General features: G+C 30.8%; 1 protein-coding gene across 2 annotated transcripts in view; it reads left to right on the forward strand.

Moving 5' to 3' along the window:
* LOC129002017 (regulating synaptic membrane exocytosis protein 1-like) overlaps positions 1–16,832 on the forward strand; it is a 286,069-nt gene that overhangs the window by 127,792 nt on the left and 141,445 nt on the right. For both annotated transcript variants that reach the window (XM_054429503.1, XM_054429504.1), the window contains exon 2: positions 2,347–2,534. In XM_054429503.1, the coding sequence (XP_054285478.1) occupies positions 2,499–2,534 (36 nt within the window). In that variant the 5' untranslated portion in view covers positions 2,347–2,498. The remainder of the gene's footprint in view (positions 1–2,346; positions 2,535–16,832) is intronic.

Below are 16,832 nucleotides of genomic sequence, written 5' to 3' on the forward strand. Positions count from 1 at the left end.
AACAAATAACGGCCACCTAATACTAAGTTACCTAATAAAGGCAACGTTATAAATAGTCTTTGTTACAGTTCTGAATTCATTTTATGAATATCCTCTTGTGTAAAGTTACAACATTATTATTTTGTGGTTAATTTGAACAATAATTATTTATTTAATTTCCATGCTGAGTACAACTGGATAATAGTAGGCCCGTAGCTTAAAACCTAGCTATAATCGTATTTTAACACAGATGACTGTTTTACGAAAATTTTAGATCACACAGTACAATATTAGGAACGAGTTCTACATGGTTTTCTTTCTCATAAAATGTCACGTGCATGGACTATATTTGTGTCTAATATATTTAGCAAAAACGTGTTTTAATAATTTATTATTAATTTACTAGTACATATTCCTATCATATATAAATATACCGATGTGAGAACTATTGCAATAATCTTACTGTATACAATCATATAGTTCTATAGATTGTTTACATGGCTTCATTAAAAATTATATTGTTTTAAAATAAGAAAATTATAATGAAACACATTGAGTTTTTGAATTCCAAAACATAGCCAGTCTTTAAAAGTAAATACAGTTAACATTATTCAAAGATCAATCTTAAATTTAGTATTTTTAAACCACAATATAATTATTAATCTCAAATAATAGTTTTTTTCAAGATACACCCTTATGATTACATTGCAGCAAGATAACTTATTTTCCAATCAAAATCTTTCTCATGTTATTTGTTTTTGGAAAACAGGATTACAAGGGTTGAAGGAGTCTTAGTCCGTTTTACAAACACCACTCCCTCGTTGTTTATTGAGTGAACCGCATTAGTGCTTCATTCACTTAACATCGTCATTAACAATCTTAAAGCAATTACAACTGCATGTTAGGATTTTGTGGCCAAAGTTTTAAGAATTAACTGTCAAACACCTGACAAAATTGTAGATGATTTGTTTCAAATACTCACGATTAAGAAATTAATACGAAACGGAGGTGTTTCTGAAGAGACCTATTTGTTTTTGCGTGTGATTCTGTCAGTTTCAATACCACTTCATACAGTTTCGATACAGTTCATACTGTGGAGTGGATATAAGTTTCGATCAGCTCTTCTTTCATCTCCTTAGTACAATTAATTATCAGTTAAACTCCGGCTAGTGTCAACCAGTTTATGTACAATTTTATCACCCAAGAATAACGAATAACGAATAACAAATAACGAACCAACTAAACAAAATTTTACAGCATACAAAATATAAATGAATAATTTATGTATGGTTCCAAGGAACGACAACAGTACACATAATTTTGCTTCAAATTTGTTATGGGATCAGTTTAGTTCCTCGCATTAGGTATTTTCGTACGTAATTTGACTGAAAGTTAATTAAACAGATTTATGTTACCGATTCATCTGTTTATTTTCAGTTTGAAACCAATAATGTTAGTTGCTTTTAAAACTTTACTAACTCAAGTGCTTTACAAAGATACTGTTAGTAGTTTATCTGCAGTTATTATCAAAAGAATAACTAACTTGTAAGAAGTGTTGATCTTGAACGTAATAATATTATTCAATAATCACACTAATGTCTTGTTTCAAAGCACTAGAGGACCGTAATGCTTTTAGTTTTAGAACACCAATTCTATGTTTTTGCAAAAATCGAGCTACAAAACAAACAAGGTTTTGCATAGTCAATGTCACTTTCATGGGGCTAAACCATGACCCACTCAGCTAATGGAGATTCATAGCGAGCTCGTAATAACAGAATCAGTTTTCAAACAAAAGGAGTATTACGATGAAAAAAATAGACGTAGGGCATTTTCAGAGGGGGGAGAGGTCTGGGTGCAGGGAGAAATAGGTGCCGGCTGGACTCCAGGAGTGATTGGGCCTACATCAAGAACTGGTGAGCTATCTTACCAGATATGGTTAGTAGACTTCTGAGGCAAAAACACTTTCAGTCATGGTGCTGAAAAACTACTCTCTCTCTGTTCTCGGATTATGTGATGCATTGTAGTTGGCCCGAGGCAAGATTGATAGATTAATATTCAAACACAAACTTTCCGGTCAAACACCAGTATTTGGAAACTTGTTGTAGATGACAAGGACGTCGGTTTTCAAAAATGTATAATAATTTTCTAATGTCATTAAAATATGTATCTTGCTATGACGTTGGATAATGTTTTAAAAAATATGTTCAGATAACCAGTACAAACGTACCAAAGTTATACGAAAATACTCTGAATGACCCGTTTAGTATGTTTTATGTATTTTATTAAAATCAGGGATTTAATAACTTCAGCTAGGCTCTGATAAGGTTAATCTGACTTTGTTTATTTATCTATTTTATTATGTTTCAGACACGTAATGATGGGGAGGATCGGCCGGCGCGGAGTGGGGGGCCGCCGGTTCCCCACGGCCTGACAATGGGGGGAGACAATAACCAAAATACGAGGGGAAACCCTCACCTTCGGGACTTTCAACTGTAGTGAGACAAAAAACCACCAACACCATGCTGCCGACCAACGTCATGTCCTTCATGAAAAAGGTACGTAAAAATATTTGTGTGGTTAAATTATTTATTTTTAACCTTTGTGAGTAAAAATGTGTGTCTTTTTTGCGGATGGGTGCGTTGGACAATAATTACTTTTAACACTGATTATGATTCTGTAAACTACTTTAGGTGCGAAGTCCAGCCACTTTGGGTAGGACACTATGATCAGTGTCCTAACCATTACAATTGTCGGAGTAGTTGATTTTACCAATATAGCTTTAGATCCAACAAGCTAAGTTCATGAACTGTAGGCCTACACATCCATTCTAACACACCTTCAGACTAAAAGAAATTCCTGTTCCATTACTGAGAGTTTTTATAAACGGTTCTTAATTAAATAAATACATCATTTAGCACTTTCAATATCTCGGATGCCAATAGGTGTACAAATTCTGTCTGACTTTGAAATGTAGATACAAAAATAGAAAAGAAAAGAAAATCTTATGAAACGTTTGAGATATAATTATTTTGGATAAAGTTTATCATTGGTTTTTGAAGTACTAAATCTACCTTCTATGGTCGTATTGTATTGGTTCGTAAAATGTTTAGAGTATCGTTCCTTTGATTTCTTTATAAGTAATACTTGATCAAAAGCACGTTAGAGAATTTTAGAATCTAGGAATCTTTCACGAAATTTCCTATAATTTTGATCTCGTGAAACTTTTGACCTTAACACAGCAATAATTCAGTATGAAAAAATAAGTTTTATTACCCAATTGTTTAAAATTGGGATTCTTAAACTACTTTCAATGTATTTAGTGAAATACACAGTTCTAGTTCGAACTATATACATGAAAATTACGTGTTGTATCAATAAAGTTCAATGCGTCCATGTATTAATGAGATACACAGTTGTAGGGCTGTATACAACAATTACATACTGAGATACTTGTACCTTTGGGATCAAGACTCAGATACGTTTTAATAACAAACCAGGCAATCGTGCGATGCTTTACACTAGGGAATCGCAGAACTTTCAACAAGGAAGCCCAACCAGCCACCAACTACGCTGGCCTCCCCAGGGGATGAACTTCTCTCTTTGTTGTTTGAATTCAACAAAACTTTAGGTAAAATGTTGTAAACGCGTTAACTCTTAGGAAATTAGGATTTTCCTAAGATGAGAATTCATAATTTGGCGTAAAACTTCAATCGTATCTCATTTACCGAGAGGGATTTTTATCATGACACTTAAATCCACAGTATACTTACGGTAACATAATTTGTTCAGAGAAAGGTTGATGGCTCTATGTTTATGGAATAAAGTTTGTCTTCCTTCGTCTTTTTAGTCTCCATTTGAATTGAATATGTGTGTGTGTATATATTTAGTACTACTGTATACCAGTTTCAACATATTTTACAAATTACCTGGATGTAATAGATACATTATATTGTAATAAAGTATAAGTTATTTATGGGTATTATATTCATTATATTCACACACAGTTTTCATATTATATTGATCTACCAGTAAAATTTGCTTCACAAATTCGACGATTTTCAATGCTAATAAACTTAGAAAGCCACAATTTATAAAAAAATTATTGAGCTACACTGGTACTTAAAAAAATATTGGGTCGAAGTTCAAAACAAAGGTGTTTAAACTAATATAAATAAAACATTCTCTGAAGCTATTGATTGAACAAATAAGTGCAAATTAACAATCATAAAATGTCGTGAAATTAAATCATAGGTCCACTTAATATATTGTATATTGTTTTATTATGAAAGTTGATTTCAAAATTGATTACATAAAGTGCTGCGATTATTTTGTTTAGAGTTAATTAATTTGAAAAATACCGTTTAACATTAAACAATATAAAAAGCGTTTTACGTTTGCAATATAAAATAATAAATTTTTTACTCCAAAGTATGTTTATTCATTTTATTCAACCAAATATAATACTAAACGTGAAAGCCAAAGTTTTCAAAGAATTACGCTCCTATTTCACGTAAGGGTGGTTAAGAACGAGTTACCGAGGGAAGTACTCGTTTGCCAAGTTGATCCAGATAAGAGCGTCCTCTTACGGCAACTAATGTAATTACATGGCATCGATCCGATGGAACATCACCCGGTGATAAGGGCGGGGGTTGCAGGGGGGTCGAGGAGGGCAAAATGGCGCGCAACAGGTCCCCACCCCCTAGATAGATAACAACACTTGTTGCTGCAATGGTGATTATTTACAAGAATTTATCCATACCATGTCTGCTGGTGAAAAAACAAGCATCATTTGAATAAGCTTCAAATTTTGTTTATAATGAATAGTTTTAAAATTCTGTTATTTCTTTTGCTAATGATTTTGAATAGTGCAAGTAAAAAAAAATTTCATGTTTAATCTGAAGGACATTTAAGCGCTAGTGTTGACTGTTGTTCTATTACTCAAGAAAAGATTTGTTGATATGAGATTTATTTCTTGGCTTCACTACGGACAAACAATTGTTTACAAATTGATAGTCTTTTGTTGATAAAAAAGTAACATTGTTATACAAAATTAAACAAATGGTGAACAACAAAATGCGTGTTAATGAGCCAGATAGTATAAATACAAAAAATTCCCTTCAGCTCAAAACGAGTATAAATATTTGAGAATAATGTTCAATAAGTATGTTTTTACTGATATAAAATGCCAATTGTTGTAATTCCAAACTGAAATGTTATTTTGTTAATATATGAGGACACTGTAATATATTACGGTTTAAGGTTTTTTTATGTTACGGCTCAGACAAGCTTTCTCACATTTCATGAAAAACTACATAACCAAAAGCTATTTAACGGATATAACAATAATGTAAAACACATAAGGTCAAATATATTAAAGCCTACTTAGAAAACAACAATTTTGTATGAACACGTATTTTGTGTGTGTGCATTTAGTTGTTCAAAATGAACATCATGTTATATTAAAGAAAATTCTAAAAGATAAAGTTACATAGGATGTTGAGTAAAATACCAACTTTAATTCTAAGCCTATTATTTTATAATTTTTTATAAATCTGTAAATGATTATTTGAACTTTTATTTTACCCTACATTATTAATTGTAATTATTATTAATTTATTTATTGTAATTAACTATTAATTGTACCCTACATAAAAATTGTAACAATTCGTTGGGCTTTTTTATCAAGTAATCTAATTTCCATTCAAAATAAGGTTTCAGAGCATGTTATTGATTAGTAAAATAATGATACCTTTTTAAGTTTTTCATTTAAAGGTTTTAATTTAATTTCTTCAATATAAATTTATTTCAATGTATTAATTTATTTTACTCTGTATTTCATTCTAATATTACCAAGGAAGTAGGACTGTACAATGAAGCCTAGAGATTAGGATTATCCCTCTATGTGCTTAATAAGATTTCAGTGAAGCCTTAGAAGCATTAAACTCTGTTGCAATGCGAGAGTTTATGCAACCAAAATAAATACGAAACTTATTTAAAAATCCATTTCATCCGTAAAGGACCAGCAATATTGCAATTTTTATTTTGGACATTCAATTAAATCTTTCTGATGCTGATCATAATAACCAACCTAATATTTTAAATACAAACATGTATTAAAGCCCTAATAGCCCCTATAAAAAAGTAATTTCTGGCCATATATGGCCATATCAAAATTCCATATATGGTTTTATAAAGCCATATATGGGTTTTGATGAGCATATATGGAAGCATATATGGCCAGATGTGGTTGTATCCATATATGGTGGTGTCCATATATGGCCATATATGTAGTATATATATGGAATTATTGTTCATATATGGCCATACATGTTTTCGATATATGAAATAATTGTTCTTATATGGCCATACATGTTTTCTATATATGAAATAATTGTTCATATATGGCCATACATGTTTTCTATATATGAAATAATTGTTCATATATGGCCATACATGTTTTCTATATATGAAATTATTGCCCATATATGGCCATACATGTTTTCTACATATGAAATTATTGTTCATATATGGCCATACATGTTTTTTATATATGAAAATATTGCCCATATATGGCCATAAATATCCTCCATATATGGAATTATGGTCTATATATGGTCATATATGACTCCCAGGTATGAAATTAAATTACTCATATATGGAATAATAATTTTCCATTTATGCTCATCTATAAATGAGTTTTTGACAATAACTGGAATTATTATAAGGGATTGTTGCCACTTTAGGATTATGTAACTCTCAAACTCCCAAACACTTCTTATAATATTAAAAATCTAAAGTTTATCAGTTTGTGTATTTTCTTGTTGCTCTCCAAGCACAAACTACTTAACTGATTGAGTTGATATGTGGTACAGTAAGGGGGCAGATAATATAGGCAATTCTCCTTTAAAGTAATTATTAGTAAAGAAATAAAATATCCAGATTTGAACCCTGATGACAAAATCCTGTACATACATCTATTGTACAATTTTATTATAACGCAACAAAATCTTAAAACTGACGTATAATTTTAAAATTGTAAGTGTAGTAGGCCTAAATAAGGAGAATATTATATTAATAATTAATTAATTGTACCTTTGCTATCAAACAGCCTCAAATATCAATGTCACGTAGTTAGGCTATATTAATAATAACATTCTTCAAATGACATAAAATGTCTAAGAAAAATCTTGTTTTACGAGACCAAATACAGCTTCTCTTATTCGTAATGGGTTTTGATCATCCACATGATATGAAGCAATCGTGGTGTAGTGGCTAAGGGGGCAGACTCTCACGCCGGAGTCCCGGGTTCAATTCCCAGTCAGATGCTTAAAAATTTTGTTTTGAAATTTTTGAATTTAAAATTTTTATTATAGTTTTAATTTATAGTTTATACCATTTAAGGTAAAAATATGTTTAATTGTTATTTTTTTCTTTATTTATATATTTTTTATTAAAAAATTCCATATATGGAGGATTCCATATATGATCATATCTGGGGGATTCCATATATGATCATATCTGGTTGTATTTGGTCCAAAACCAAATATAACCGGATAAAAAAAATTTTATATGGCCATATATAAACTTTTTCATAAGGGAGTAAATAAGTTTATGTATTGCAATAGATTTCGGATACTGGGATTAATACACTGTAGAAGTATAACAAATATTCACTTTACATTTTCTACGTTACATTTTTATTTAAGTTCTTTTGTCTTTTAGCTTACTTAATAATCTTTTTTTAAAGTTTTATCAATTATCTATTTTATATGTGATTTGAGTTTATATTTTTTTCATCATATGGATTAAATAACCTTAGCTAGACAACGTATAAGTTTAAAAGAGAAGTTTCCTTTGCAGTATTTTTTAAATGACACACCCATTACGATTTTGGATAGTATTGTATTAAATTAGGGAATACTTTTAAAATGGTTGATAAAAGGTTTATTATTTTTATAAATAAGCATAAAACAAAATTTAAGAAAGATTCTTTCAACTTTTGCAAATTACCTCTTTTGATTTTCCTGAATAACAATCTCGTTGTCTTGTCAATGTATTGTATCAGCGTAACAAACAGGTGAGATATAATTCAGTTGGTGTCTGGTGACGGCTTGACGGTGAAGTGTCTGCAATAAACAACACTCAGCACAGACGACTCCTCAGAACCTCCCACGAGGTGCCAATCCTAGCTAGAAGTGTCACATTCAGTAAAGTAGGTCGACTCGGCTCTGCTGTCTGAGAGTTGAAAATAAATAGCGCATTTAGTCCAAACGGTTAAAACAAATTTGGTAATATCATTACAAGTAGCAATCCAAAACTGCACTGTGGCTTATTCTTTTTATCCTTTTATACAATTCAGCTAAACACTTATATTACACTTAATATTTGGATTCAATACGCAGCCTTGCAAGCCTATTTTAATTCATATATTTTTAGTTTGTCTATTAAAGGTGTATAAACTGCGTTGGGGATAAAAAAAAGCTGTAAATATAAATTATTATTTGACGTCTATAACCACTTTAACACGAAAAGTGTAATACATTGGAGTGTAGAATATAAATCTGGCTATTATATTTATTTCCTGTGTTTGAGTTTGGTTAGCTCAAGTTAAAGTTTGTTTCATCAATTTTAGGGTAGCTTAAAATATGAATAAATCCAATCAAAGAAGGTTTTTAGCATTCATAAAACATCGTGTATGCAACTTCGTATATGTAACTGATAATAAGATACGCGTTTCATCATTCATTATTCATTACTCATTATTCATTATTCGTTATTCGTTATTTGTTATTCGTTATACGTTATCCGTAATTCATTATTCGTTATTTGTTATTCGTTATTCATTATTCGTTATTCTTATGCATTATCCTTTATTCATTATTCATCATTCATTATTCATAATTCGTTATTCGTTATTCGTTATTCATTATTCATTGTTAATTGTTAATTGTTCATTGTTCATTGTTCATTGTTCATTGTTCATTATTCATTTTTCATTATTCATTTTGTCTAAGTAGTCAATTCATTATCGTGCTCGCCTTAAATTCTGAAGAATTGTAAAGGAATTCTGAAGTTCGATCTCTAAAGGAACCGATAATTACAGATGATGTTTATCAAAAAGTTACTGTATAAACTAATGAAGCTTACTAACTTAAGTTTTACGCTAGATATAAAAAAGAGCAGGGGTTAAACTGCCACCTTGCAAACACCTCTAGAATTTATATTGATGTTGACAAACACAACAATCTATTGCGATACTTTTCAACGTTTAACATTTTACCTAGCCACACGAATTGTTACATAAGTACCTGTAACATGTCACCTAGCTGCTTGTATCACATTCCCTATCACATGCAACATTTTTCCCTCTTGCCATGTTTGTGATAGCGATGCCAGAATCACCCTCGCTGTCACGACTTGTCATTCACCATACAAAGCTAATGTCATTTCAGTTTTGCAATATCGCGTCACCAGTCTCGATTTATTCTCACAGTGTCACATTTTTGTTTTTTTTTTTATTTCCCAAACGGATCTTTAACATGGCACGAGCATGTGGTATTTCAAATATTCTATCTGTTTAGTACTGTAAAATATTTTTATTTTCATATTTACGTTAGTTTCTTATACTAGGAGTACTAAAATCGATTAAAAAGGTGTTCAAAATACCAGTTCAATTAATAATGATTACAAACTAATTTCTATATCAACATAATACCACTAAGGTGTGTTTTTTTACCAAGGTCCTTGCTATCACATCTTATCCCACAAAACTAGGGGTAGCATGTTACTTAGCTACATGGAATGAAATATTCTATACTAGTGACTTGTAGGGACATAAGTCCCTATAAAGCACTAAAATTTAAAACAAATTATCGTAAGAATTATACTATCTATGTGTCAGAATAGATACCCTGTACAACATATCTTTTGTGTGAAAAAGATTTTTTTTTTCTTTGTTTGCTTTTTTTGACGTTATTTTCAATAAATAATTTGAATCACTCCAGAGGTTAAACTCTGCTAAAGACAGCAAACATATAATTGTTTGTGGGTAGCTTTAGTGTTTGGTCTTGTGGTTAATGGTGATAAAAATTGGCTTCCCTGATTGACATTTTGATATTGTTTTCGTCAAATATGAAAAGGCAAAAAAAGGTGTGTTGAGATAAGCTTAGTTCTTGATCAAAACCGCTAAAGCGTACGGAACCAGTTATTATTTCTAAGTTTAAACTCCTTTTGTAGAGATTTGACAAATTTAGTTTAAAGTAAAGGCATCCCATTTTGTTTCTGATCAGCATACAAAAAACTATAATTAGTGTAGATTTATGTGGTGGTATTCCTCCTAGAGGTGTCAGTTGAATTCCTGGATACCCTTCCACGTCTTGCAGGTCTTCCCCTACCCTGTCTAGTTACTTCACTTATTATAAAAACGGAAAAGAAATAAACAAATACATTTTGAAACAGCTTTGACTTTTGGAATAAGCGTAAACGTTGCAAATAAATAAGTAACAGCTGATTGGAATGCAGACGTTTTCCAGTCCCCATGATTTTCTTATGGTGGATATTTTACGTTATATCTTCTTTTCTGGTATTTTTATGGGAATTCTGCTATTTTTCCCGAGTCTCTGGGGTCAATACCTTTAATTTAAGACGCCTCCCACTTTTCTGCGACTTACCAGACGTCCAAATTATTCTGGTAAAATGTTTGTCCTACAGAATTATATATCTATATTCGTAACACCTCATCTAGCAACATGTTCATAGTTACTGTTCATCTTACTGGTAGTTACCAGTAACCTGTTCCCTTCGTGTAAGATTTTCACTCCATGATTTCATAGCCGTGTTAGAATCAAACATCCATGTTTTGCAATATCACCAGTCTCGTATATTTTCATATTGTCACTTGTTTTCATTGTATTATATTCCAGTCCGCAACATCACCCGGTGGGCATGTGGTGTTTTATATATTCTGTATATTTTGTATAATCTGTTTTTTCCTATTTCACAGAGCTGAATGCAATACCTTCTACCAACTATTGGAAATATTCCCAGATTCAATCGTAATTCATTTCAATTATTAAAATTATAATTGTACAGTGCTTCTATGTTAAAAATTAAAATTATTCTTTTTCACTGCTTTTAAATAAGAGATGGTCAACATTATGTATGAGTTCAGGTTTAATTGAACATCGAAAACCTCTTCAAATCGAATAAGCGAATGACAAGAATATATACACATAATTATTTTTTACTGGGAGTACTTAAATTGATAAAAGGTGTTTCTACTCTGCACTGACTCAAATGTTGATGGAAGTTAAATAAAAAAAACATTTTAATTATTGTACAGGCTAAAATTAACACTTAAAAATAATTTTACAAGTATACCATATTCTATTACGAAGCGGTAAATATATAATGAATCCCCAATGCGTCATGTAACCGATATCTATTCAACATTTTAAAAGTCTTCAGATCCAACTGGCAAATTTTAATATTATGTATATTATGGATTTTGCTGGGACAGCTTTTTATTTCAGTTATTTTTAACTTCAATAAAACATGTTAAAACATAGTCCAAAATATAGGAAAAATTGCCTGTCCATAATTATTTCGTAACGAAACAATTATTTATAACTAGGTAAATAGCATGTAACCTTGTATTCTTGAACTCCTCCTCATCGTTATGTACAATAATTGTAAGGAGGAAAAGTATATTAAATTTAATTTTAAAATAAACTGTATCTAAACTGTAAAAAATCTAAGATTAAAGGATAACTATAACTGTAAATTTAAGTCGAACCTACATTTGAGTTTAACTGTGTATCTAGACAACATGAAGGGCTGAAAGACGATACACACTTACACGTCTGTTGCTAGGTGACGAATACGCTCAAGAATAAATCTGGCACCTATCAAACCAGATTACCTCCCTTACAATCACTTGAAAACGCGTAAAATATAAAACAAATACTCGCTGAAGTGCTTGTGACAATGTGTAACATGATATGTCGTATGACGATACAAGGTTACACGTCTGTTGCTAGGAGACGACGACGCTCAAGAATGAATCTGGCACCTTCCAAACTAGATTACCTTCCATACAATCACTTGACAACGTGTACAATAGACAACAAATACTTGCTGAAGTGCTTGTAACAATGTGTAACATGATATGTCGTATGACGATACAAGGTTACACGTCTGTTGCTAGGAGACGACGACGCTCAAGAATGAATCTGCCACCTTCCAAACCAGATTACCTTCCTTACAATCACTTGACAACGCGTACAATAGACAACAAATACTTGCTGAAGTGCTTGTGACAATGTGTAACATGATATGTCGTATGACGATACACACTTATACGTCTGTTGCTAGTTTGTAACACAATATTATATGTATGTCGTTTGAGGCAAAGCGGGTAGTTTATAATACTTTGTTACACGTGTATCTTTACTATGTAATACCTTACAGTTAGTAGAAAATGGAGTTTTCCATGTGAATCTTTCTTTTATTGTAAGAGGAGTATCTGTTTTTTTTTTTCTTTTTTTTCATTTAGTTTTGGGGATCAACGAAACACAAAATTATTTAATAGCTCCACACCATTATGCCGCGGTCTAACTGCAATACCTGGCACGTCATTTAATCAAATTAATATACTAATTAAATCAAAGCTGTAGAATAATTATAAAATTGCTATTTTAGTAAAAAGTATTAATGATTTCAGTTGGATATAGTAAAGATCCATAGTTACCTATATATAAATTTGTATTAGAATAACTTAACATTTTTCAATAGAAATAGTTAAAAGATAATCTAATACTATCATCGGTGTTTTTTTGTGAAATAGAAACATCAATATCCAGACATATACATAACATATATAATAGCATAACAAAATTAAAAATAGACGTATAAGAATACATGTCTTATTACTAATTAATCTCACAGATCATATAAAATATTTCTTAAAAAAGACTTTAGAAAAAAAGAGTCAGGATCCTTAGAAAACCTTTCGATCTTAAATTGATATATTTAATTTTACATATCGACCTGTGTCTATTTTTAAATAATTTCCTCAAAGCGTAAACTTGTTTTTAAATTTACAATTTGTTTTTATGAAAGTGAAACTGTGTACAAGAAATAAATAAGTAAAAAATGACTAGCTTCAAGATATTTTACCCATAAAGTTTCGTAAATAAATGAATGGGAATGGTTTTCAATTGTTCGCTGTTATAGAGAACAAACTATAGCGATTCCTAATAAAACTAATCTACTTTTAATAAAAAATATTATAATTTGATAAAGATTTCACATAAATACACGTTGAGTTTTTGAATTTAAGTCCCCGGACTGAACTAATCTTAAGATTTACCCGCCTTCTCTTATCGACCTTCTTTCATCTCATCAATCTACCTGAAAGCCCCTTAGCATTGCCACCTACTTTGGTTTTCAAATCAAACTTCCTTTGCCAATTGTACTTAAGTAGTTTAATTTAAAAAGCTTTAAAATACACGGTTAAATTAAAACTGTTTGATAACTGATACGATTGTTCAGGAAATCAAGGCAATTAGGGCGACAGATCTAACTGTAGAGGGCAATATTAAAAGTTGAAATAGAAAAATGTAATGTGAAAGAAAAAAACTCCAATAACTCTGAAAACATATATGTTTGTTTTTTTTCTGTTAACTTGAAAACGGAAAATGCATTGAACAGATGGTAAGTGGTAGCAAATTAATAATGTTACGTACAAAGCTGATCAAGAAATTATTTAAAATGTAATGCTGTGAGTAAAGAACACACTGACTATGAATACATTTATATCGATAAATGTATTTTCGTAATCGTAAGATACTATGATATTTATTAATTAGTACCCTACAATTATACGTTTAAGGTTACCTATAATATACAACCTATTACAATTGATTATTTCATTCCATGAAACCTTTTTACAAGTTTGGAAGGTCGTTAAAATTGGGAGGCTTCTTACAAAAATTATTAAGAAGTTGAAGAAGTAATAAATTTTACTTTGCCGTGATGATTTGGCTTTTATTTAATCCATAAAATTTATAATACCCCTAAATTGGTATTAACAAACTATTTTGTACACTTATGCTAAACAAAACGTTATCTTAGTAGGGTATATGTTAAGAGAGTATTAACAATGTACTATATTAAGCCTTTGAAATAATAAACAGAACGATTCAAGGTTGTAATCTGTGTGAGGTAAGATTTATTGTCAAAGTTCCTTATATACAGACATCTGAGACCGAGTTAGCCAATTTCTCGTCATTTAACAAGCCAAGTTCGGAGCACAACCATTATTCTTGCCAATAGAGAAATTACTACATCGCTCACCACTCAAAAACTGCGACTTAAATGTTAGAATCTGTTTGGGAATTTAATCAAAATTCACTATTGTGAATTTCACATAATAATGGTATTATGGTATGGTATTTTGATATGATCCTAAATATTGAATTATTTGTTAACAGCTAAGAGTATATTAATTAAGACGCATTTTTATCGATTTATTCATGCGTTCAATAGTTTTGTAGTGCCTACATTCTTATAACTCTCATGTTTTGGAGACACGACAATTTTTACACACAGGTTTTAATTCTCACAGGAAAGCGTGTTACAAACACAAAGTACTACCGCGGGCTTACGCATGCAAAGCTAAGAAAACATCTCGTCAACATTCTACGTTTACATTACAAAATCCTCATAATTGCTGAGAAACTAACACTTTCACTATCAGATTAGCTATCATAAAAATTTAGAGATGTTTTCTTGTTAGTTTTATAAGGTTTTTGGAATCCAAATGTATATTTTTCACACAGTTCTACGAATTATATTTTAGATATTAATATTAAATTCAAGCAACGAATGATTTTTTACTCATCACGTTAACCATTCCTTACACGTACCTGATACAATCTTTATTTTAAGTTAATAAGTCAGAAGTCAGGGGGTGAACAATTAAATACATGCATTACCATGTTAAAATTGCGTTTCTCTCAAAGTATAATTTAAAACACAACAGAAAATATAATATATCTTTTGTGCAGTATTTTCAAAGTTGAACAAAGACTACCGGTGAATTCACAGCAGATGTAGCCAGACCTTATCCATCAAAATGGAATTTACACTCTTTCTCAATTAACAGAGGTCCTGTTCTGCTTTCAATGGGAGATTAAGGTAGTCGTGCTTTGCAAGGATTTTGCTCAAACCCTGGTCTTAATACTATTTTATTTTATTTTCATCCAATGGCGAAGGCCATTACATAATTTTTATACAAGTAATAATTACAATCGTAAATGTACATACTTGTAAATAAATATATGGACAACTATACAATTATGTAACATAGACCAACTGTAATGGATAGTGACATTAATTTGTTTTGCCAATGACAATATTTAAGACCAATCAATGGATGTAGCTTCCTGATCAAAAGTCAACCCCGATTGGAATCACACTACTAAATTCAAAACCCAAACTTACAACACAACATAAACTTACAACCTAAAAGGTGAGCGTTATAACAATAATGTAACAAAAAGAAATATTGGATTTACATTTCTATTACCCTCCTAAAATCTGGTGTTTGGCAGAAATGCAAAACATGAACAGAAGTAACACAATACCACGCATTCTAAACTGAAGGTTTACACACAACAGTATACAGTTACCAGGCAAGCCATTATTCTGTTGTAACTCGTAGTCTAGTGTTTTTACTAATGGGCTGAAGGCATTCAGTGCTTGACAATAATCCAACACATGCACTGTTAGAACGCATGTAGAAACAGCATTGCTTCAGTGTGCAAAGAATAAATTAGTCAGTTTATGCCACAATATGAAAATATCTCCTTAACATGGATTTCGTTTATAGAATCTAGTTAAAGCAAAATTGTCTACACATTCAATTGTAATTAGTAGAAATAAACTTCAATATACCTAGATAAAACCAAATAACACCATTCGACGACAGTTCCTTAAAAAATATTTTAGAGACACACATATAGTGAACGACCTTTGCACAGTTAAGTAAAAACTAACCAGTGAAAATATATCACAGTGATTGAACAAGCATTCATAAATTATGAATAACATTCTGAACATCCTATTCCTTATATATTGCAATACAAAAGTTGTTCAACATAGCCGCACTGATTTGGTTACGAGTTGGAAGAGCATCAGACAAAACATTCCAATTTCGCCACACAACGATTCTCTGTGGAGGAAATGCAAACCTATTTTGACGCACTTGGGAAATGCCATATTAGACTTGTTTTGTGAGCGTAGCGAACGAACTTCAATCAGGACGTGATTGAGCGATGCGAACGAGACCATCTTGAAAATTAAACGTAACAGTACTTTCTTTCCATCGGTCTGTCTTAGGGGAAACCTATAACTTAGGCGATACGAAGTTCGCCGGGTCAGCTAGTATATATATATAAAACTTGTTGAATTATTAATAATCACAATATCTGTATGTATACAAAGGTAGTTTACAAAAATCTTTTAGCCAGGCTATGTTTATATTTGTAATCATTTCAAATTCATTTCGATTGTTAATTAAAAGGAAAGTCGCAATAGGTTTGTTAACCTAATTACATTTTCTGTGTATTTTTATGTTGTTATTGTTTGTAGATAAAGACTTTTGAATAATGGAGTAGAATAATTAATTGTCTTTACCCTATATTTCTTTTATAATGTGTTATAAGTATTTGCAAATTTAATGCATTTGTTTGGATATCCAACAATGTTATAACCAAGATAATCGTTCAACTAATATAGTTTTATACAAAATATTTCAACTTCCAACTCACAAAGATAACTAAAAATAAATA

Source organism: Macrosteles quadrilineatus, unplaced genomic scaffold (assembly GCF_028750875.1).
Source record: "Macrosteles quadrilineatus isolate MER2022 unplaced genomic scaffold, UCM_ALF_1.0 Scaffold_9__3_contigs__length_116548681, whole genome shotgun sequence".
Taxonomy (NCBI): Eukaryota; Metazoa; Arthropoda; class Insecta; order Hemiptera; family Cicadellidae; genus Macrosteles; species Macrosteles quadrilineatus.